The sequence below is a fragment of the Felis catus genome, chromosome C2 (genome assembly GCF_018350175.1).
Source record: "Felis catus isolate Fca126 chromosome C2, F.catus_Fca126_mat1.0, whole genome shotgun sequence".
NCBI classification, from domain to species: domain Eukaryota; kingdom Metazoa; phylum Chordata; class Mammalia; order Carnivora; family Felidae; genus Felis; species Felis catus.
Window position 1 is genome coordinate 143,110,918 of NC_058376.1, and position 22,867 is coordinate 143,133,784.

The 22,867-nt window shown below is 38.6% G+C and overlaps 1 protein-coding gene and 1 non-coding gene across 19 annotated transcripts in view; one reads left to right on the top strand and one right to left on the bottom strand.

The window, feature by feature from the left end:
- Positions 1 to 22,867, bottom strand: part of NEK10 (NIMA related kinase 10) — a 230,936-nt gene that overhangs the window by 92,703 nt on the left and 115,366 nt on the right. For all 18 annotated transcript variants that reach the window (XM_019810798.3, XM_019810803.3, XM_019810797.3 and 15 more), the window contains 2 exons: positions 2,391 to 2,520; positions 1,777 to 1,847 (listed from right to left, as the gene is read on the bottom strand). In XM_019810798.3, the coding sequence (XP_019666357.3) occupies positions 1,777 to 1,847; positions 2,391 to 2,520 (201 nt within the window). The remainder of the gene's footprint in view (positions 1 to 1,776; positions 1,848 to 2,390; positions 2,521 to 22,867) is intronic.
- On the top strand, positions 7,512 to 7,618 carry LOC111556419. Its single transcript, XR_002735900.2, has one exon. It is a non-coding gene; the product is annotated as a U6 spliceosomal RNA (small nuclear RNA).

Genomic DNA, 22,867 nt, shown 5'->3' on the forward strand with positions numbered 1-22,867 from the left:
AGACTTCTTGAATTTTTAAGGCACTTTCCAGAAAACAAATAGCAGATAATAGGATCAAATTGTGGAGACGAGCAATTTAAATACATTTGTCTGGATTCATTAGCAACAGGGCATGATCTAATATATGCAGAATTCAGATTATTCCGAAAGGGGTTTCAGCTCATTTCCCATAATATTAACAATGATAATTGCCAATATTGCTTAAGATTTACCATTTGCCAAGCTCTATGCTAAGTGATTTTCATAGTTACTTTGTATAATTATCACACCAGCCTGATGAGTTTGGTATTATTACAGCCCCCATTTTAACTGGATGAGGGAACAGAGATGCAGAAAGACGGTCCAATGTTTGTTCAGAGTCTACAGTTAGTGAAACTCAGCCCCAGCTGGGCCTGGGCCCCTTAACTGTAGGACAGCACTGTGCTGAACAAGGAAAGTTTCAATATGTAATCCTACAAACTGAGAGTACCTATTAATGTGAATGACAGGCTCAGAGGAGAAAGTGAAGGGAATACATCTCTTACATTCCATCAGAGGTGGTGCTAGGTGCTGGGGCAGGTACAGAACCAAGTTTAAAGGCAACTGGGCAGGAGAATGGACAGATATTCTATCTTGGGGGAGTCTGGGATTTCTATAATAATAATGAGGATTTGACTGAGCTTGATGGGGCAGATAAGTAGTCTTGAGCCAACTTAGGAGCATACATTCATATATAAATAACAGCCAGAAAACAAGTCATTTATTCATAGAACCAGTATTTGTTAAGGGCCTGTCTTGGCCTGTTAAGGGCACTGCTCTGGGCTCTGAAGAGCTATGAATGAGACTGGAGAAGACCCTGCTCCTGGAGAGTTTTCCTTCTGGTGGGGACAAGACAGACAATAAGGAAACAAGTCTGCACGGACCTGTCTAACATGTCAAGGGATGGGTGCCATGAGCTTTGTAAAGCAGGCAAGAGGGCCAGAGAGCAGAGAGGCTGTGGGGAGATCAGGCAGGCTCCCTGATGATGGCAAATAACATCAGAGACATGAATGAAATGGGGCCTATGCCATGCACATACCAGAGGGAAGAGAAGTCCAGGAAAAGGCAAGAGGGAGGACAAAGGTCCAGAGGCAGTCGCATGCCAGGACTCGCAGGGAGCTCCCTGTGGCTGCAGGGAGGGAGGGAGCACCAAGGGAGCAGAGGGAAAGTGGGACGGAAGGGTGACAGGTCAGCGGGGACAAGCCCTGTGAGGTCAGAACTTTGTGAATGCAACGGGAAATGACTTTCATTAAAATCCTACTATACTGCCGGCCGGAGCGCTTCTTTCTGACTTTCTTTGAAGAATTATTATACAACATGACATTACCAATTTAAAAATAGAAATGAAAAAGTGCTTGCAATTTTATCATTTTGCATGGCCTTTGCCAGTTTCCTATGTCCTTGTCTAGCCTTTTCTCACATCTGTGCATATATTTACAGTTTTTCTCAGAGTTACAAACAGCTTTACATCCTGTTTGCTTTACTTAGCTTCTTACTGTATTTGTTTTACGGCCTGATACAAAGCCCTCTGAATAATCATTCTGATGGCTGCATAATATTGCAAGTGCAGACATTACTTCCTCTTGGACACTTCAGTGGCTTCCAAATGGTCACCATTACTGATGATACACAAATATTTTTCTGTGTTTGGATTATGTGGCAGCCCTTCTTCTTCATGAATACGGACACAGTAAATTCGGAGAGATGCGAGGTCTTTCTTGACGATCCCTATCGGTTCAGAGTTGTGAGGATAATTACCTGCTGATGGTATCTGTCACTTTCTCAGAGTAGGTGCCTTCTGGCACTGGTTCATATACCGCCTGCACTATCTGCAAAACAGACAGACTAGTGTGATGGACATAAAGAGGCCACGAGTATCTACACTACTTGGCCACAACATGAAAGCTGCTCAATAAGCATTATGACCATGCACACATTTTAATCAGAAACAAAAACATCCCAACAAATAAAAAATTAACATCAAGTAAACAGTTCTCGAGCACACATTGTATTCTTCAAGCTGAGTTAAAGTTAGCCTCAGATTCATAATAAATGATGTGTAGGATAATATAATATGCCAATTGTAGGCAATCCAAACCACAATTAAAAATAAAAGACCAAAAGTAATTTGATAGATTTATTTGTATAATTTTCTATGATAAATGAAGACAATTATAGGGGGAAATGTGCCATAGCACATGATGTATATTTAGAAGAAAGGGGGGAAATAATGAACTGGATCACGTGGTTAATAAAACAATGTGCCTGCTTTTAATTGACATTTTCATAAAAACCACAAGTGATCTATTTAGGGAGAAAAGAAATGGCATTTTTAGCAACACAAGACCCTTCTGTCTCCCAACACTGCTTACTTTTGTAGCCAGGGAGAGCATGTTGGTGCTGTAGAAGGGAGGATTCAGAGTTGCCATCTGATAAAGGATGCAGCCTGCCGCCCAGACATCAGCCTTCTCCCCATACGGCTCGCTCTTCAGTACCTCAGGGCTGAATTAAAATAAGGTTGTTAACAGATACTGTAAAAGGCAGAAGAAATCAGCACAGAAAGAAGTCCAATTTTCAAGCAATAGTTGGAGATATGAGGGGAAAAAATGGAAACTCTTTATCACTAATTCAAATAAATATATTAAGAACTATCTTTGAATTCTCCCAGACTCAGATGAATCAAGAAGCACCATCAAGCAATTCCATTTTAAGCACTAAATATCAATGAACCATATAAATATTGCCCATTAAGTGCCTAAGGAAGTTATTTCCAGAAACAATCACCCCTCTGTGGTAGAAGGAATTGTTGGCTCCGGATCTTTACTATTCTGAAGATTTTGCACATCTCACCCTTACGACGGTCTCTTGGGAAGTGGTCATTACCCACCTCTGCCTTTGGTTTTGTTTTGTGTTGGTGTGGCCAGTCGAATATGGAAATGACAGTGAACCAGACCAGAGCCTTTGTCTTAGCAAATATTGAGTGCTTTCATTTGTCCTTTGAGGAGCTTCTGTCCATTACCAAGAGAAGAACATATCCCAGTGGCTGTTGTCCCACCAGCCTGGGTCCAGCATAAAATACACGGAGGAGATCTGCCCCAGACACTGCATAAACCTACAGCCTGAAGGAAGGAGAGCTTGCCCAGAAGACCCAGACCTATGAGTCTAACAATAAATGCTTATTGTTTTTTTTAATTTTTTTAATGTTTATTTATTTTTGAGAGAGAGAGACACACACACAGACAGAGCGCAAGTGGGAAGGGGCATAGAGAGAGGGAGACACAGAATCCAAAGCAGACTCCAGGCTCTGAGCTGTCAGCACAGAGCCCCAATGTGGGGCTCGAACCCACAAACTATGAGATCATGACCTGAGCTGAAGTCAGACGCTCAACCAACTGAGCCACTCAGATGCCCCAATAAATGCTTATTGTTGAATGCCACTGAAATATTTGTGATTTGTCATACAGCATTAGGATGGGATAACTGACTGATACAGCCCCTCCCATTGCTCTTCAACTCTAGCCTATAAAGTAGGAGGAAGACCATATTTAAATATGTTGCAGAAAATGACAACATCCAACCTGTTCATCTCTTCTGAAATCACATTTCCAATCTGGACATGGATGCTGTCAGCCTTTAAATGAATTTAAGGTGTGAGAGTTTATGGTTTTGACATTTTTTGAAGTAGAGGGGAGTGCAATTCTCCTGGATATTTTGGAGTAATAGAAGTCTCCTCTATCATATTTGTAGAGTGAAACTCAGGAAAGGGTTTAAAGCACTTAATACCCACACATCCTAAATTAAGTACTTTAGCAATTCACTTCTGTATGTATTTAGGACTGTGCTCAGCCCTCTACATAAACAGAGTAGGGATTAAGGGTTAGATTTGATGGTGGATTAAGGTATAAAGAAACTGATAAATTGATATTAGAACAACCAGAGTAGACATAAATCAATGTTGACTATTAAGAATATCCAAGGAGGGGCGCATGGGTGGCTTGGTCAGTTAAACGTCCGACTTCAGCTCAGGTCATGATCTCGCGGTCCGTGAGTTCAAGCCCCGTGTCGGGCCCTGTACTGACAGCTCAGAGTCTGGAGCCTGTTTCAGATTCTGTGTCTCCCTCTCTCTCTGCCCCTCCCCTGTTCATGCTCTGTCTCTCTCTGTCTCAAAAATAATAAATAAACGTTAAAAAAAATTAAAAAAAAATATCCAAGGAGTTGCTATTTTTGCGAGATTATGAAGAAGAATTCCTAGTTTTAGATTTATGTTATGTGCTTGCAGAGGAAGGTATGATTTCTAGGTCTCTCAGTTGGGCATTTTCATATTTGGTGTCTTTGAGCTCAATAGCATGAAAGTGGGGGAAATGGGAATGAAATTTTCAGGACTCTGCTGGTTCTAACTGTATAAAAAGTGTCTCCTGTTGTCACCTGTCAAAGTGACAAAGAAAATGCCTTAACAAGAAATAACGTCCTCCAGAGAAAAAAAATGTCCTTGGCCTCCCACAGAAAAATTTCTCACGTTTTAATCTACTGAGAAGTCAGAGGATTTGTTTCCTATTTCCAAAAGCTCATGAAGCAGATGCTACGAGTGTTCCACCCATTTCCCCTTAGACCCCTTTTCCATTTCCTGTTCCCGCTATGCGTTCACTCTCAACAGCCAGCATCTGTACTTCTTTGGAAAAAGCCTTCATTTGTTCTCAAAAAAACAATCACTCAACCTGGGGGAAAACACTTGTAGGAACAGAATTTACTCAGTTTATTGTTCTCATCATTCCATCTCCTCCTTCTCACTGGAGACCACAAACCCTGCTCATTCCAACAGGCATTCCCCTTTGCACTCTGGCTTTGCAGCTCCCAGCAGGGCGTGGGGTCTATTTCTCTACCCCTTAAAACTGCACTTGATGTGACTTGCTTTGGCCAAGAAGATACAAGCAAAAGTGATATAAGGAGAGGCTTAGAAAATACTCTTTGGGGCTTTCTCTCCCTTCCTGCCCTGGAGAATCCTATGACTACAACCAGGTGACTGAGCCCAGGTTTGCCTGCTGGATGATGGTAACGCGTGGCCCACTTACCTCCACCCACTACCCACAGCCAGCCTACCAACAAACCTGTGCGTGAAGCCACTGGAAACCAGGTGACCACACATACTGAGCCCAGCCAATACTCTAATCAGCAGTCCTCAGTGAGACCAGCCCAATTTGCCCAATGCACCAGTGTATTGATGCTTTTAAAACGTTTATTGTATTAGGCCACCAAGTTTTGAGGCAGTTTGTTGAAGTTAACTGCTATAATAGATCTCATCAGATTCTTAAAGCTGTGCATGAGCCCTTGAATCAATGCTGTGCGTGAGCCCCTGAAAAAAGACCGAGAATTCCTTTTCCAGAAAAGAATTAAGAAAGGGAAATGAAAGACAAGCAATACACCTGCCAACTCTCATATCACTTTGCTGCTGGGATAAACTTCAAATATCCTCTGAGGTAAGAGTTTCCTAATTACAACCAAAAGCAACGACAAATAGAACGCAGAGTCTGATTTCGAGAAGCCACAACAAAATGTTGTTATGGTCTCAGTTGTGTCCCCCAAGATTCATATGTCGAAGTCCCAATCCCACTACCTTGGAATGTGACCATATTTTACAATAAATTCTGTATGAGATGATCAAGTTAAGATGATGCCTCTAGGATGGGCCCTACTCCAGTCTGATTGGTGTCCTTCTCCCCATGAGTGCGCACAGACAGAACCACCACCATGTGAAGAGGCAACAAGAGGGTGGAATCCTGGCATCTGCAAGCCAGAGGAGACAGGCCTCAAAGGAAACTAAACTGGCCAACACTTTGATCCTGGACTCTCAGCCTTCACAACTGTGAGAAAAGAAATTTAAGCTGCCCAGTCTGTGGTATTTTGTTATGGCAGACTTAGGAAACTAATGCAGGTTCTATGAGAAAACCTACTTATGTGTTTTTCACCTTCAAAAGAACCCAGCCTTTTGGAAATATGGCTAAAGTCATTGATTCAATCACATCTTACCAATATCATATAAGTTTTTTGGTGATTATTATTTGAAACCCATTGTAAAATAATTTGCTGTCTTGTAATGATTTCCAATTTCTCCGTTTAAGGTGAGCCCACCTACATTTAGAAAAATACAGAGATTTATAGCTAGCAATGCTTCCTTTAAGAGAAAAAAAGCTAAATAGTATACACACACAATTTAAAACGGGTTTTCATTTTTCCGAACAAAAAGATTTTGCTGCATGTAAAAAATGGTCATTCCTAGATGATCCAATCATCTAAAATCTTTTAATGATCAAAGAAAACATAACTTAGACAATATTAAACAAACACAGGGGCTCTTCTGACAAAGATTAAAATATTTACAATTATGTGTGTTAAAATCACAGCCATGGTCAGTTATATGGCAATAAAAATGTATTTACTTTTACCATGTACAACATGGTGACTACAGTTAATCATAATGTACTATATACTTGAAATTTGCTAAAAGAGTAGATCACAAGTATTCTCGTCACACACACAAAGAGGTAACTATGTGAGGTGATGAATATGTTAATTAACCTGATTGTGGTAATTATTTCACAATGTGTAAATATATTGAAACATCACATGGTATACCTTAAATATATACAATTTTTACTTGTTAATACCTCAATAGTGCTGGAAAAAAATTTCAAGTGAAGTCAGGGATAGTAAAGAGTTAGGTGGATGGCAAGGAACAATGTGCATTTATTATAAATATTCTAATAAATAAGCAAACATAACTCATATAGACTGAGTAGCCTTTCAGATGGGGCTGGACACTAACCACTACCTCTGTTTTAGTAAGTCATAAATTCACAAATTGATAGTAAAAATGATGTAGAAGATAGATAAGGTTGAGAGGATGCTTAATTTTTTAAAAACAAACTTTTTGTTCAGATTTTAAAATTCCACTACTAGTCCTTCCCTGATATATGAACAATTAAGTTGCTAATTGCCAAGGATTTATTTCTATTTCTATTTTTAATTTTTTTTAATGTTTTTATTTATTTTTGAGACAGAGAGATACAGAGCATGAGCAGGGGAGGGACAGACAGAAAGGGAGACACGGAATCCAGGCTCCGAGCTGTCAGCACAGAGCCCGACGCGGGGCTCTAACTCGCGGAGTGTGAGATCATGACCTGAGCTGAGGTCAGACGCCCAACCGACTGAGCCACCCAGGCGCCCCGCCAAGGATTCTTATTTACTAAGTGAGCTAAACAAGAAGAGTATTGGACCTAGATGTCTTTTAATACATTTTAAAATATGAATATTTTTATAACTCTTAAGTAATTCAGTAATATGATAATTCATATAAGTTTGGAGGGGAGACTTTTTCCTTTAAATGGACCAAAGTAAATGAAGTTAGATAACAGATGTTAAAAGGTTTTATGTATAAATAAGTATATTCCTTTTTCCTGCAGTAGTCATACAGTCGTCTTTGTTAAGTTGGATCATTGGCACTTACTTTGTCAGCACGTATGTGAAAATTAGAATGATACAGTGAAGATTAGCCCGACATCTCCACAAGGACGTCATGCAAATCCGTGAAACATTCCATATTTTGGAAGCAGTGAGATGACAGGGAAAACTGTCATTAGGACTATTCATTGGGATTATACATTAGGACTATTCTCTAGTCAACAGAGTGATGTCCTATAGGAGTAAAGAGTGACAACTCTGACACTGCTACTCATGCAGTCTGGAATTAGCAGACGGCGAAAGCCAGACTTCTCACTGTTGGAGGGAGTCTACTGGTAAGCAAGGAAAAAGGGAGGTGTACTCTATCACAAGGCAATAAAACAGAGGTAGAGACAACACCGTGAACTTGTGTTTAGCCTATTATGGATACAGGTGATTGCATACAGAAATAGATAAAGATATGTGAATGTACACAGGTTAGTATACACATGTATCTCCTTGCTCTATTAGCTGAAAATGCTTGGAAATGACAATGCCCCAGTAGCAATGAGCACTCTTAGCACCAGATTTTGTATTTTTTTAATTGAACAGCAAAATAAATAAAAGAGTGTGTTATCCAGTTTGAGATGCCATAACAAAACGCTAAAGATGGGATGTCTAAGCAGGAATAAACAGGAATTTATTTCTCACAATTCAGAAAGCTGGGAAGTCTAAGATCAAGGTACTAGCCAGTCCTGTTTCCCAATAAGGGCCTTCTTCCTGGCCTGCAGATGGCCACCTTCCTGCTGTATCCTCCCATGGCTGGGTGGGGTTGGGGGAGGGGAAGATGGCATGGAGGGTGATTGATCTCCGGTGTTTCTTTAAAAAAATTTTTTTTTTTAATGTTTATTTATTTTTGTGAGAAAGAGTCAGAGAGTAAGCAGGGGAGGAACAGAGAGAGAAGGAGACACAGAATCTGAAGCAGGCTTCAGGCTCTGAGCTGTCAACACAAAGCCTGAGGAGAGGCTCGAACTCACTGATGGTGAGATCATGACCTGAGCCAAAGCCAGTTGCTTAACCAACTGAGCCACCCAGGTGCCCCTCTGGTGTTTCTTATAAAAGGATCGATCCCATCTTCCCGACCTCATCTAAACCTAATCACTTCACAAAGGCCCAACCCCAAACATCATCACAGGACCTTCAGGAAACAAACTAGTTTTCACCTAAAGCCAGGAGGTGAAGAGAAGAGATTAAGAGGAGACTGCTAATCTCAGAAGGCATTCCATGGGGCTGAAGTGGAAGAGCAGGGCAGAGGGGAAGGAATGATGGTCAATGAAAGAAGAGACCCAGGGCATGATCAGGGAGAACAGCATTCCCAGCTATTATCCCTGAAAGCCACGGCCCAGTTGTGTCCTTGACCCTAGTGTCTCCTGCTCTAGGCCACGCTCTCCACAGCCACTAAAGAGACCTTCCCATAATGGAAAGCTGATCCCTTCACCACTTCTGAGGGCCAGATCACATTCTGCCATTGCCCTGTGAGTCTAACCCATTAAAAACAGCAACAACAAAACATGTAAAATTCTTCCTTGATCCCAAGTCCTCCTGTAAGTACCACCGTTTTCCTCATTTCCAAGCAGTTTTTTGAAAGAGTAATTCCTGCTGGCCCTCTTCACTGCTTCAACACCATCCATCACTCAACCCAACGGTGGTCCAGCATCTATTCCTATCTTGCCATTGATACTTCTCCCTAGAACCCCAATGGGTTACTAATTGCCTCACTTGTTTTAGGTGACTTCCTTGCAGTTTCTGACACTACTGACTGAAACTTACTTGTTGAGATATATATTTTTTTCATTTATTCAATAAATAGTTACAAAGTACCTCCAAAGTACCAGGACTGTTCTACCTGCTTGGAATACATTAACTGTTTGGAATACTTGCCCTCATGAAGCTTACCTTCCAGTAAGAAGAGGCAGGGAAGATAAAAAACACAGCACAACACAATGATTAAAAAGTAAATTATATACTATTTTAGTAGGTGATAAATGCTATAGGAAATAGAAAACTTAGATTAGAATAAAGGAAGTTAGGAATGGATGTGGGGAGGCAGGTTGCAATATTAGAAAGGGTAGTCCCTTCCTGCCTCGCAGTTCCCATATAATGGCACTTCTTTCTTTCACCCATGTGTTAAATGCTGTTTTGCATCTCATTCTTCACTCTCTTTTTGGATAATTTCTTTCACACCCAAGGCTTCCATTGAAACCATATGGGAACAACTCCCAGATCTACTCACCATCCACATGCCCCTCAGGCACACACAGGGGGCCTGTAGTGTCTCTGTCACAAACCACTGATTCTTAGGGTTAAAGCGCTGAACTCTGAATGATTTGCCTAGTTTACAAATCAGAGCCGAGAACCCACCCATCCAAGGTCAACAGCCCTCATGCTTTTTTGAATTCCAAGGGCTATCTCTGAGGTATAGCAAAAGGGCCAAGACATCTCTGCAGATGCTGCTGTCAGGGAAATAGTCACCTCCAGGGAGCCATCTTATTTTTTTTTTTAATATATGAAATTTATTATCAAATTGGTTTCCATACAACACCCAGTGCTCATCCCAACAGATGCCCTCCTCAGTACCCATCACCCACCCTCCCCTCCCTCCCACCCCCCATCAGCCCTCAGTTTGTTCTCAGTTTTTAAGAGTCCCTTCAGGGAGCCATCTTAAACCCTGGGGCCTGTTTTCGTCATAATGCCTGGTGGGACCTGTGACTATCTTTGCCCTGATATTACCTCCTGAGGCAAACATTTCTTTTCATTTTTCTACTTCTGCCTCTACTTTCATTTATACTTCAAACAATCCTTTGGCTTTTAAAGATGTGTGTGTGCATATATGTGCATGGGAGCTTTTCCTTAATCTGAGAGACTCAGGGCTGACTACTCTGCATCCCATTGGACCTTTCCGATCTCAAGAGCCAATGTTTCCACAGCATCTGCCTTTTCAGATTTATCCCCAATTCTTGGTGTACCCACCATTATCATACTAGTGACCCACAGATAAACTTAACCTTCCAAATGCTAGTTCTTGCCCCAGAAGATAAACTTATGTGACAGCTGTGAGTTCATAAGAACAATCTCACATACAGCACTAATGAGCAGAAAGAAATACTAGAGCTGAAGCAGATTCATTTGTTGAAGGGTATATGAAATTGGAGAAGAAATTAGAATTTTTAGAGAAATCGAAAAACTATCATTGAGAAAGTATCTCATCAGCAATATAATGATGTAGCATCTTAGAAGTGGTGTTGGGAGACATCATAAAAGAAAATTTTGCCTAGCAAATGTTAGCAATTACTAATAAAAGAATGTTGAGAAGTTTGGGACACAGTTAAGGCTAAATTTTTAGAGATAGGTTTCTTTTATTGAAATAATTCGCCCAATATTATTTGCTTCAGTGGGTGAGGATAGAAAAAGGATTTTTGTATCACACTGCAATGTATTAATTCTGAGTCTATTAAAAAAGTACATTCTCAGGTTCTGGCTATCAAACTTTCATCTCCCTAGACTACCTGAAAGAAAAAGGAAAAAGAGAATTTGTCAATGTTAATGAAAAAGAAACAAAAATATACATTTTAAAAGAATACAAACTGGGGCGCCTGGGTGGCTCAGTCGGTTAAGCAGCTGACTTCGGCTCAGGTCATGATCTTGCGGTCCATGAGTTTGAGCCCCGCGTCAGGCTCGGTGCTGACAGCTCAGAGCCTGGAGCCTGTTTCAGATTCTGTGTCTCCCTCTCTCTGACCCTCCCCCATTCATGCTCTGTCTCTCTCTGTCTCAAAGATAAATAAACGGTCAAAAAAAAAATTTAAAAAAAAAAGAATACAAACTATCTGGGAACACAAGATCCACTATTTGCTCAATCCAGGAGACAAAAGTCCATATGAATTCATGAGGATAAAAATCTGACCTGAAGTGACATAATTAACTGTATAGCCCAGTAATTATAGTTTGTTGAGACTGAAAAGCAAATCATGCTCTATCTTAGAATGATTCAATATAGCAGTAATGGGATGGATAAAGTGCATGCAATCACACAAGTAAGTGCATATCTGTGTGTGTGTGTGTGTGTGTGTGTGTGTGTGTGTGTGTGCGCGCGCGCGCACATGCGCATGTGTTGTGCACATGTTGGGGCACATGTTTATGGTTTCAGGAGGTAGGTATAATATTTCTGATAAATATCTCAAAAAACAACCACTATGGTGGGATGGGAGTCAATGAAAATTAATAGAGATGAGGGGAGCTGGGAGAAGCCAGAGGGAATAAGTGCCTAGGCACATTTTCTGGAGAGAGTGAGCAATGTGATACTCAGATATTCAGTGAGATGAGCAGAGTTTAGCAAAAAGGACTCTAGGCAGAATGGTGAATGCAGTGGCAGGATCCATCCATGTTCTGAATTTTTTTCTGTGAGACCCTACTTATTAAGCACCTACAGGCATAGATAGAATATGGTCCAGTTTCACTAGACCACGGACGTGAAAGTGCATTCTGGTCCATCCAGTGCGTTCCCCACCACGGAAGGGTGAAAGAAGTGAGCTGGAGGAGAGGCAGAGAGCGGGGTGAGCTGCCACTAATGTGGGAGTTAAGGAAATAGGGAGAAGAGAGATTCCTCAGAACTAACTGGATGAGAGAAGGAGCATAAGGGAAGGGAAGACCCCTCATTTCCAGGCTCCCAAGTGTCTGGCCTGGATGATGGGGTGGGAATCAGTATCATTAACATAGATACAAGCGGATCAGGTGTGGGAGAAGAAACTGATCAATTTGGAATATATTAATTCATGCCTATGAGCCCCACAGTTGAGGAGAGCCAATGGGTAATACCATTCTGGATGTTAACAGTCTCTTAAAGTTTTATCTGTTGAGGTTATGTACCCTGGTATCATGGAAATGTTCTCAGCTCATAGAAGACTGCTGCCAGTAAGCAGGTAGTTACGCAGAACAGTTCCAAGATTGTTTTAAATACAAACTTCTTACAGAGAGAAAAGAGAATTAGACGACAGGTCAAGAACCACAGAAAAATATACTATGCCTGAAGAAAACTGGCCACACTTCGATCATAAATTTTAGGGCGTGCTGGCCCCTAGTTGCATCTAGGACTGGCAGATGTAACCAATAAAACTCCAGGATACTCAGTGGAATTTGGTTTACTAAAACGTGCAGTATTTGGGGACATATTTACACTAAAAATACAATATTTGAGACACAAACTGAAAAACTCTTTGTTTATCTGAAATTCACATTTTATTTGGCAATCCTGTGTTTTATCTGGCAACCCTAGTTGCAGTGTTACTTGCGTACTCTCCTTTGTTAGTGTTCAAGTAGTCCTTCTTATAGAAAGGCAAACAAAAAGCTATTTACATACTAAGTATGGTTTTCTTCACTTGCTTTATAAAAATAATGAAAGCAGTGTACTTTTATGGGATATTGGGGACATTTCTCAAAAGGCATCACATTTCTCTCATGTTGCATAGACACATGTATTAATGGTTTTAACACCAGTGAAATCGATGATTAAAAAGTTCTTTTAAATATAAGCAGCATCTTAAAGTACAAAACACATATGAATATCTGAAATGTTAAATCCAGGCCCAATTTTTACAACAATGAGCGTATCTTATCTGTAAGTGATTTAGTTAAATAATAAATACACTGGACTATGATTCATCCATAGTAGCCTCATTAGTTCCAAGGTCAAGGTAGGCCATGACCAGTTTCTAGATGCCAAACCTTCATATTGGCTCACCTGCCTCCTGTGGATTGCATTCAGGGAGATGTATGATTCAGACCTTCAGTAACATCTTCTAAACTAGAGTGCCAAGACACTCACTGGAAGAATTATCAATATATTTTCCATTAACGAGTAGGAGATGACTTTTAAAACTAAAACTGACCCATCATTTCACTGATTAATGCAGTACTTCTTTAAACTGGGAAAGCATTTATATGTAATATGGATAAAACTCATGATAGTAAAAAGAATAGATTGATGCTGTCTTATGCAAAATAGGACCTGTGAATATCATTGTGGACATCAATCTGCTTTAATTGATGTGTTGTGTTAACTGGAAAATGAAAAGTTAAGTTAGATTCAATTTTCATCTGCCCACTAGGATCAGTGGACATTGCCCAGGTGGCACAATTGATTTCAGATCATTTTATATGACACTGCAATTAATTCTTTAGGATCTGTCCATGAGATAATATATATGCAAGTGTCATGAAGAATTCTATGTGCTATACAAATGCAAAGTGCCGCCACCACCACCACCACCACCACCACCATCATCATCATCACTGTCATTATTATTTATATAGAGAAATCTGGCACCTTTCATGAGGATTATTATAATAAGTGGCTTAGAAAACAACAGGCATCCCAACGGACATGGTAGTGAAGATGGGACCATCATATTTCTGAATCCTGAAGACAGATGTCTGACTGGACAACTACACAAAACAAGTATTTGACCTTTGACCTGTTGAAGTCAAAGATTGGCCAAGGACTTTCACCACACTCAGTGAAAAAGATTGGTAGTGCTGACCGTGCTGTCAAGCTATGTTTTCGACAGGTCGATCTGAAAAAAGTATGCGTGAGCTCGAAACACTAGTGGCTGCCTACTCTCACACGGTCTCACCTATGCCAACCTCCCTCCAGATCTTTGCTCCTCATTCATGGCAACACTTACCTAGGGTGTTCACTCCCTTCACCACCAAGCAATGTCACCCTTTCACATACAGATCAAGCTCTCCCTATCGCATGAAATCTTCTCTTACCAAGTCAGCAAACATAGATGGCCTGACACTAAATCGTAGCAGCACCACAGCCCATACTCTTCCCTAATCACACTTGCATCTACTAAATAAATATGAATGGAACACCTACTCTGTGCCAGGAACTACTGCAGATGTTGGGACACAGCATGAAACACACCAAAAAATTCCTGGCCTCACGGGAGTTTCTGTTATACCAAGGGAGGCAACTAACTAACCTATAACTAAATAAATAAAAACATACTAAGTGCTATGGAGAAGCTAGATTCGTTATTTAGAGTAAAAGTAGATTTCATGAGTTAATTAGCATTTAATTGTTCTGTGGCATCAAGCACCTATTTGACCTTTGGAAGGTCTCGAATTTCTCATCTCTGTAAGAAAGGGAGATTTGTGAGATCTATTCTTAGTTTAAAATGCTGTGTCCATCAATTAAAGTTTAAAAACATCTTGATGACATATATATTTATACAGTGTTGTAACAAAACTAAAATTTATTTTTCAGTATGACCTAAATTCTGAGGATAGAATCAACATTACGTTCAAAATTAGATCACTTGCTACTCAAAAGCAAATCTGTGAGCAAATAAACAGTTTTTGATGATACATTACTTTTGCTACACAAGTAAAGCCTGTTTTTTGCTTAAGATTTTTAAACAAAACAAAGGTTTTTTTATTCCAAAAGGCAACTAGCACATATTTCAAGTCATTTGTAAGAACTCATTATTTCTTTTTCATTGTAGATGTCTTAGGACTGAATCCTCACTGTATTTCCTCACAAAATGCTGGGCAAATAGATCCTAAATCCGTAATCTGATGTGGCTGAGGAAGAAAAGAAAAGTATTCTTCTTTCACCTCTAAAACAGAAGCTCTATAGCTCTGTATATACGAAAAACTTTTGCCAAGGCCTCTGGCAGCCTTCTCACCATGGATTTCACTCTGTCTCCCTGCTCCTGGTAAGTAAATCATTTGCTAAACCCCAACAAAGAAAGCTATCAGTGAAACCAGATTCAGTGTGATTTGGGGAGTACAGAAAAGCCTCCACCCACGGCATCTTCCCTGAGGCTGATGTCTGCATCTCACAATAAGTGATCTCTTCTTTTATGTTAAACACTGAAGATGTTCCCAGGAAATTGATGAGGAGAAATTAGAAAAGATTAAAACACAGGGAATCAATGGCCAGAGTATTGACAGACTGGTTGACGATGACAAAGAATTCCAAACAGAGTCATTACGTATTCAATGCAAGAACAAGAAATAATAAATGTGACCGAGAGCCACAACAAAAATGATCATTGACAATACTAATATGAAACAAAGGAAACACTTGGGATGAGCAAATAAAAAAGTATTTAGTTCAATGACAGCCACTTGTCACTGATGAAAGGTACAACTGAAAATAAAGATTCATGAACCATAGCATATTTGCAGTAAAATGCATAAACATAAACAAAATAGAATGTTTTAGAAATATAAAGACCACTAATATGGAATGATGTGAGCCCCAAAAGGAGAAGAGGAGTAAAGAAGAAAGAGATTTTAAAGGGCAAGGGAGAAAGAATGAAGCCACTTTTTACAACTGTTCCTGGCTGACTGTAACCTTGACATGACAAAAGAAATTATTTTCCTTAATACTTGGTTTTGCTGACATTCTGGTCTGCCATAATTGATTACTGTCTCTATTAACCTGACTAAAATTAAAGTTTAAAATAAAAGCAATCGTCCACTGTATGACTCCAAGATTTCTGTGTAAAAGTTCAAGAATGAGGGTCAATTTTTACCACCGTTTTATCTGCACTGAATTGCTAGTTTCCCTCCTGTAAGCAAGGAGCTAAATGGTCTACCCAAACGTTTCTTTTTCAAGTCAGTGAAATGCAAGGTAAGCAGCTTCATACTTTAATTAGAAGCATTAGCCTTTAAAATCTCCACATTCCCAACTTCCAACACCACGGAAATTAATTTTAACAATCTGAAAGTTTATAAAAATAATCCTTTCTTCTCTCTTTTAAATACAATAGCTGCAGGCTTTCAAAACAGAAAGAAATAAAGCACTTCATTCAGTACCAAATTTATTGTGTTCCATTTAGGAATTAACTGTTATCTGTGTGGTCCATGGGATGCCAGCTCTTTATGGAGAAAATAAATCAATTTTGCAATGAACCTGGTGTGGCTGAATGGAATGACATCTTGACACCATGGGACTGTGGAAAATTAGCTATCTTCTTTGTGCTTTGTTTATTTCCCAATACAACAGGAAAATGACCTGTCAAGTATGTTAGAAAGATTGCCAGATGCAACATATTTTAAAAATAAGGCACAGGGATACCATAGTCACTCAAGTAATTTCTACTCCGCCCTTTTCTTCAAATGTTAGCAGTTTAAATTGGAGAAAGGGAGAAACAGAAAAAGTGAAATAAGGATTGTACTTTGCTTTGTGTACCACATTTAGAGATTGTCACCTTAATTTATTGTACCAACACTGGAAGATTCAGTGGTTTTAAATTGATAACTCAATTTCTTTCTTTTTTCAAATGTATGAAAACTATAAACTAACAAGCATACCAATGGGTTCATTGTCTAAGAAAAGAAACAGGTCATACACAAAAGGAGGGTTCTTGATAGTCAATGAAAACACAAAGAATTCCAGACGGAGTCATTACAAATTCAATGCAACAGCAAGAAATAATAAATGTGACTGAGAGCCACAACAAAAATGATAATTTACAATACTAATATGAAACAGAGGAAACACTTGGGATGAGCAAATAAAAAAGTATTTAGTTCAATGACAGCCACTTGTCACGGATGAAAGGTACAATTGAAAATAAAGATTTATGCACCATAACATATTTACAGTAAAATGCATAAACATAAACAAAATAGAATGTTTTAGAAATATAAAGACCACTATTATGGAATGATGTGTGCTCCCCTAAAATTTATACGTTGAGATACTAATCCCCAATGGGATGGTATTAAGAGGGGGGCCTTTGGGAGACGGTTAGATCATGAATGCAGAGCTCGCATGAAGGGGATTGAATGAGACTAGTGTCCTTTTAAAAGAAACCCCAGAAAGCTCTCTTGCCCCTTCAACATACATTGGACACAGTGAGAAGACAGCCCTCGGTGAACCAGGAAGCAAGCCTCACCAGACACCAAATCTGCCAGTACCTTGATCTTGGATTTTGTAGCCTCTACAAGTGCGAGAAATAAATTTCTGTTGTTTATAAACCACCCAGTCCATGGCATTCTGTTATAAGCCTGAACTGAGGTAGACATCCACTCAATTAAAGAACAAACAAAACACACAATAGCAGTAGGAGATTTTTACACACCAATTTATCATTGACCTAAATTAGGATATAGAAGATCTGAATAATTTGCCAATAAATATAGTTGGATAAACATCTATTGAGCTCTGTGGCCTAAAAATAAAACACATGTTCTTCAAAGAATATATAAAGCTTGCATAAACTTAACTACATGTCATGTGTAACAGACTGACCATTCTCTTGGTAACTTGTCAACAAAATACTTTTACTCATAAGCATGCCCTTGTGTACTCCTTTCATACAATATTTCTGGGCTTGGCCATGTGACTGGCTTTAACCAATGAGATATTAGCAAGTGTTATGCTAACAGATGGTGGGTGAATGCTTGTATATGGAGGCTTTATTTTGTAACTCTAACTCTTGAGACACTCCCTCTCAGCTCTCAACCACCATAATGTAGGAGATGAAGCCTGATCTAGCCATGTAAAGAGAACACATGGAAGTAAACCAAGGACTCAGCCAATAGCCCAGGTAAGTTCCTAGCAAATGACCATCATTGCTATCATTGGAAGAGATTTCTCCCACCCTAGTTGAGCTGCTCACTTGGCTACCCTTCAAAAAGACCTGGCCAAATTGCAGAATTTGAGCAAATAACTATTGTATCAATCCACCAATTTGGGGGTGAATGATTATCTGAATCATTAAGGTATAAAGAATTTCTTAACTTATTCTGAAAAACTGTAACTATGTAAGGTATATTCTATGACATAATAAAATCAAATAAAAAAATAATCTTCAAAGAAAAAGCCCCAAAACACTGAGATATAAAAAAAAAATTTATAAGTTACTTATACGTGAAAGAGATCAAATTTTAAAAATGATTTAGGAATGGGGCGCCTGGGTGGCTCAGTCGGTTGAGCGTCCAACTTCAGCTCAGGTCATGATCTCTCGGTTTGTGAGTTCGGGCCCCACGTCGGGCTCTGTGCTGGCCGCTCGGAGCCTGGAGCCTCCTTCGGATTCTGTGTCTCCTCCTCTCTCTGCCCCTCCCCTGCTCATGCTCTGTCTCTCTGTCTCTCAATAATAAATAAACGTTAAAAAAATGATTTAGGAAATAAAGACAATGAGAATGATACATATAAAAACTAATAAAATCAATACACTTAAAATGATTGAAGTTATACAAAGTATGTTCTCCAACCATGCTGGAATGAAATTAGGCAGCATTAAGAGAAGGAACTGGGGAATCCATAAATCTGTGAAAATTAAACAACACATTCCTAAATAAACAATAAAGAAATTAAAGGGTAATTGGAAAATACTCTGAGATGAATGAAAACAAAAATACAACATAGAAAAAACAAATGGGATGTCCCTATATCAGTGCTTACAGGGGAATTTATAGCTGTAAATGCCCATACTATGAGAAGAAATCTTAAAAATATTTCCTAGCCTACTACCTTAAGAAACTAGAAAAAGAAGAGCAAACTAAAAACCCCAAACAAGCAGAAAGAAGGTAGTAAAAAAATTAATGCAGAAATAAGTAAAATAGAGAATAGAAAAGAAATAAAAACCAAAGTTGGTTCTTTTAGAAATCAACAAAATTGACAACCTTTAACCTTTAGCTAGACTGACAAAAAAAAAAAGAGAGAGAGAGAGAGAGAGCTCAAATTGCTAAAATTAGTAATGAAAGAGGGGATTAGAAATGAAAAAAGGAATTGACCTTATAGAAGTAAAATAATAATAATAATAATAATAATAATAAATAAGGGAATACTAAGAACAATTGTACCAAATTAGATGGCCTAGAGGGAAAGGAAGAGTTACTAGAAACATACAAAAATACCAAAAATACCAAAACTGAATGAAAGAGAAAAAGAAAATCTGAATAGACCAATAACAAAAAATTAAACTAATAACCAAAAAACTACCCACAAGGAAAAGCCAGGACCAGATGACTTCACTGGTGAATTCTATAATTGTAAGGAAGGAACAGTGATCCTTCGCAAAGTGTACCAAGAAATAGAAAAGGAAGAAACACTGTAACTCGTTCAATGAGGACAGTATTACTATGATACCAAAACCAAAGACCTAACAAGAGAAGAAAACTATAGGCCAATATCTCTTATGAATATAGACATCAAAACTTCAACAAAATACCACCACACTGAACCTAACAACATATAAAAAGGATTCTACACCATGACCAAGTGGGATTTCTCCCAGAAATCAAGATTGATTCAAAATATGAAAATCAATCAATGTAATATACTACATTGACAGAGTGAGAGAAATCATCTCAATAGATGCAGAAAAAGCATTTGACAAAATCCAACTCTCTTTCATGATAAAAGCACTCAACAAGCTAGGAACAGAAGGAAACTTCCCTACCTAATAAAAGGCATCTATACAATCCTCAAGCAACACCATACTTAATGATAAAAACCAAAAGAGTGCCCCCATAACTGTAAATACAAACATATTTGAAAAAAAAAACAGAATGTTTCCTGATGCAAAGATAACTTTCCAATGCCTCCCCCCCCCATTCTTTTTAGTGCATTTACCTTAGAAAACTTGTCATTGTGAATTCCTTCTCTGTCCCTCGAAGATGTACCTAAATAAGCCTCTTGGTCAGTTTTACAACCAGGAGTCTTTTTCTTAAGGATCTGGGAGCCATCTCTTTGAATGTAATCATCAAGGAGTTCAGAGCCCCTACCCCTGGTTTCCATGGGAGGGTAGGAGTCTAACTTCAGCTAGCACCTGGTTCCAAGTTACAAATCTACCTCCGGTCATAAAGATATGAGTAATTTGTTTTTCTTTTGGATAAAGGCAATTAGCAAACACAGGTGGCCACCCCAACTACCAAGTGAATGTAGGATGAACTATGTGTGACAAATGCTGTTGTCAAGTCCTCTTACTTAAAGACTAGTTTTCATTTATTTGGGGAACATGTATGTATTGGGTTGCATCTGCTTAGTTTTACCATTCTATCTGTACATGCTCTTTAGCGAATACCTGTGATGTAGATCCCATTCTGGTTCAATGCTTATTCAATAATAAAACAGTTTTATTTTTCTTTAACTTCTGTGGAGAGTTTGTCTGGGTTGGCAGGAGACTTTCTTTTTAGTTTATACTTCCCTAACATCTCCTAAGATCAGGAACAAGACAAGGATGTCTGCTGTTATAATTTCTATTAAAAACTGTACTGGAGTTTCTAGCCAGGGCAATTAGGCAGGAAAAGAAAATAAAAGGCATTCACACTCAAAAAAAAAGAAGGAGAAAAACTATTTCTATTCACAGATGACATAATATTGTATGTAGAAAATCTTAGGAAATATACAAAAACAATTACAGCTAAGGCTGCATGATATAAGATCAATATACAAAAATCAATTATATTTCTATACACTAGCAATGAACAATCCAAGATTAAATTAAGAAAACAATTTCATTTAAAAGGGCATCATAAAAGAATAATATACTTAAGAATAAAAATAACAAAAGAAATGCACCACTACTTGTACACTGCAAATCATAAAAACATTGTTGAAACAAAGAAGACCTAAATAAAGGGAAATACATCTTGTGTTCAAAGATTGGAAGACTCAATATTGCTAAGATAGCTGAATTAATTTTCCCTTGTTGCTGCAACAACTTACCACAAACTTAATGGTTTAAAACACAAATGTATTATCTTCCAGTTCTAGATGGTTCCAGAATAATTCTGCTAGGCTAAAATCAAAGCTTTGATAAAGCTTATTCTTTTCTGAGGGCTCTTTCCTTGAATTTCCCAGTTTGTAAAGACTACCACCAATCCTTGACTTATGGTCCCTTCCATTTTCAAAGCTAGCAATAGCCTGTTCAGTCTTTTTCTTCTAATATGAAATTTATTGAAAAATTGGTTTCCATAGAACACCCAGTACTCATCCCAACAGGTGCCCTCCTGAATACCATCACCCACCCTCCTTTCCCTCCCACCCCCCATCAACCCTCAGTTTGTTCTCAGTTTTTAAGAGTCTCTTATGTTTTGGCTCCCTCCCTCTCTAACCTTTTTTTTTTTCCTTCCCCTCCCCCATGGTCTTCTGTTAAGATTCTCAGGATCCACATAAGAGTGAAACCATATGGTATCTGTCTTTCTCTGTATGACTTATTTCACTTAAGCATCACACACTTCAGTTCCATCCATGTTGCTACAAAAGGCCATATTTCATTCTTTCTTATTGCCACGTAGAAGAACCTAAATGTCCATCAACTGGTGAAAGGATAAAGAAATTGTGGTTTATATACCCAGTAGAATACTACGTGGCAATGAGCCAGTTCAGTCTTTGACACAGCACATCACTCTGACACTCTTCTGCTTCTGTTTTGTATTTAAAGGCATCATTACATTGGGAACCCACCTCCATCTGCTTATTCCCCTTTACCATGTAACAACATATTCACAGGTTCCAGGGATTATATCAGGATTGTGAATATCTTGGGGCAGAAGGTAGGGTATGGGGGAGTTCATTTTTCTGCTTATCACAATGGGAACATTCACAAAGTCGATGTACAGATTCAACCCAGCTGGGGTTTTTTGCAGAAATTGACAAGCTGATCCTAAAATTCATGGAAACACACAGGACACAGAACAGTCAAAACAATCTTGAAAAATAAGAACAAAGACAACTCACACTTCCTGATTTCAAAACTTAATACAAAGCTACAGTAATCAAGACTGTGTGACAGGCCTAAGGGTGGCATATTTCTGGGAGTTCAGAAATAAATCTTTATGTTTATGGTCAATTGATTTTTTATAACAATGCCAAGACAATGAGTGGGGAAAGGATAGTCTTTTAAACAAATAGTGCTGGGACAACCAGATATCCACATGCAGAAGCATTAACTTAAAACCCTATCTCACATCATATATAAAAATTAACTCTAATGTATCATAGACTTAAACATAAGAATTAAAACTATAAAGCTATTAGAAGAAAATATAGATATAGGTCTTAATGACCTTGAATTAGGCAATGATTTCTCAGATAAGATACTTAAGCACAGCAACCAAATCAATAAGTTGGGTTTCATGAAAACTAAAAACTTTTGTGCTTCAAAGAACACTATCAAGAGAGTGAAAAAATAATCCACAGAATGGGAGAAAAATATTTGTAAAGCATATACCTAATAAAGGCCTGGTATGCAGATTAAGTAAGAATCCTTATGAATCAATAATAACAAAAGTAATCCAATTTAAAAATGGGCCAAAAAAAAAAAGTTGTTCAACATCATTAATCACAAGGAAATGCAAATCAAAACCACAGTGAGGTAATACATCACATTCA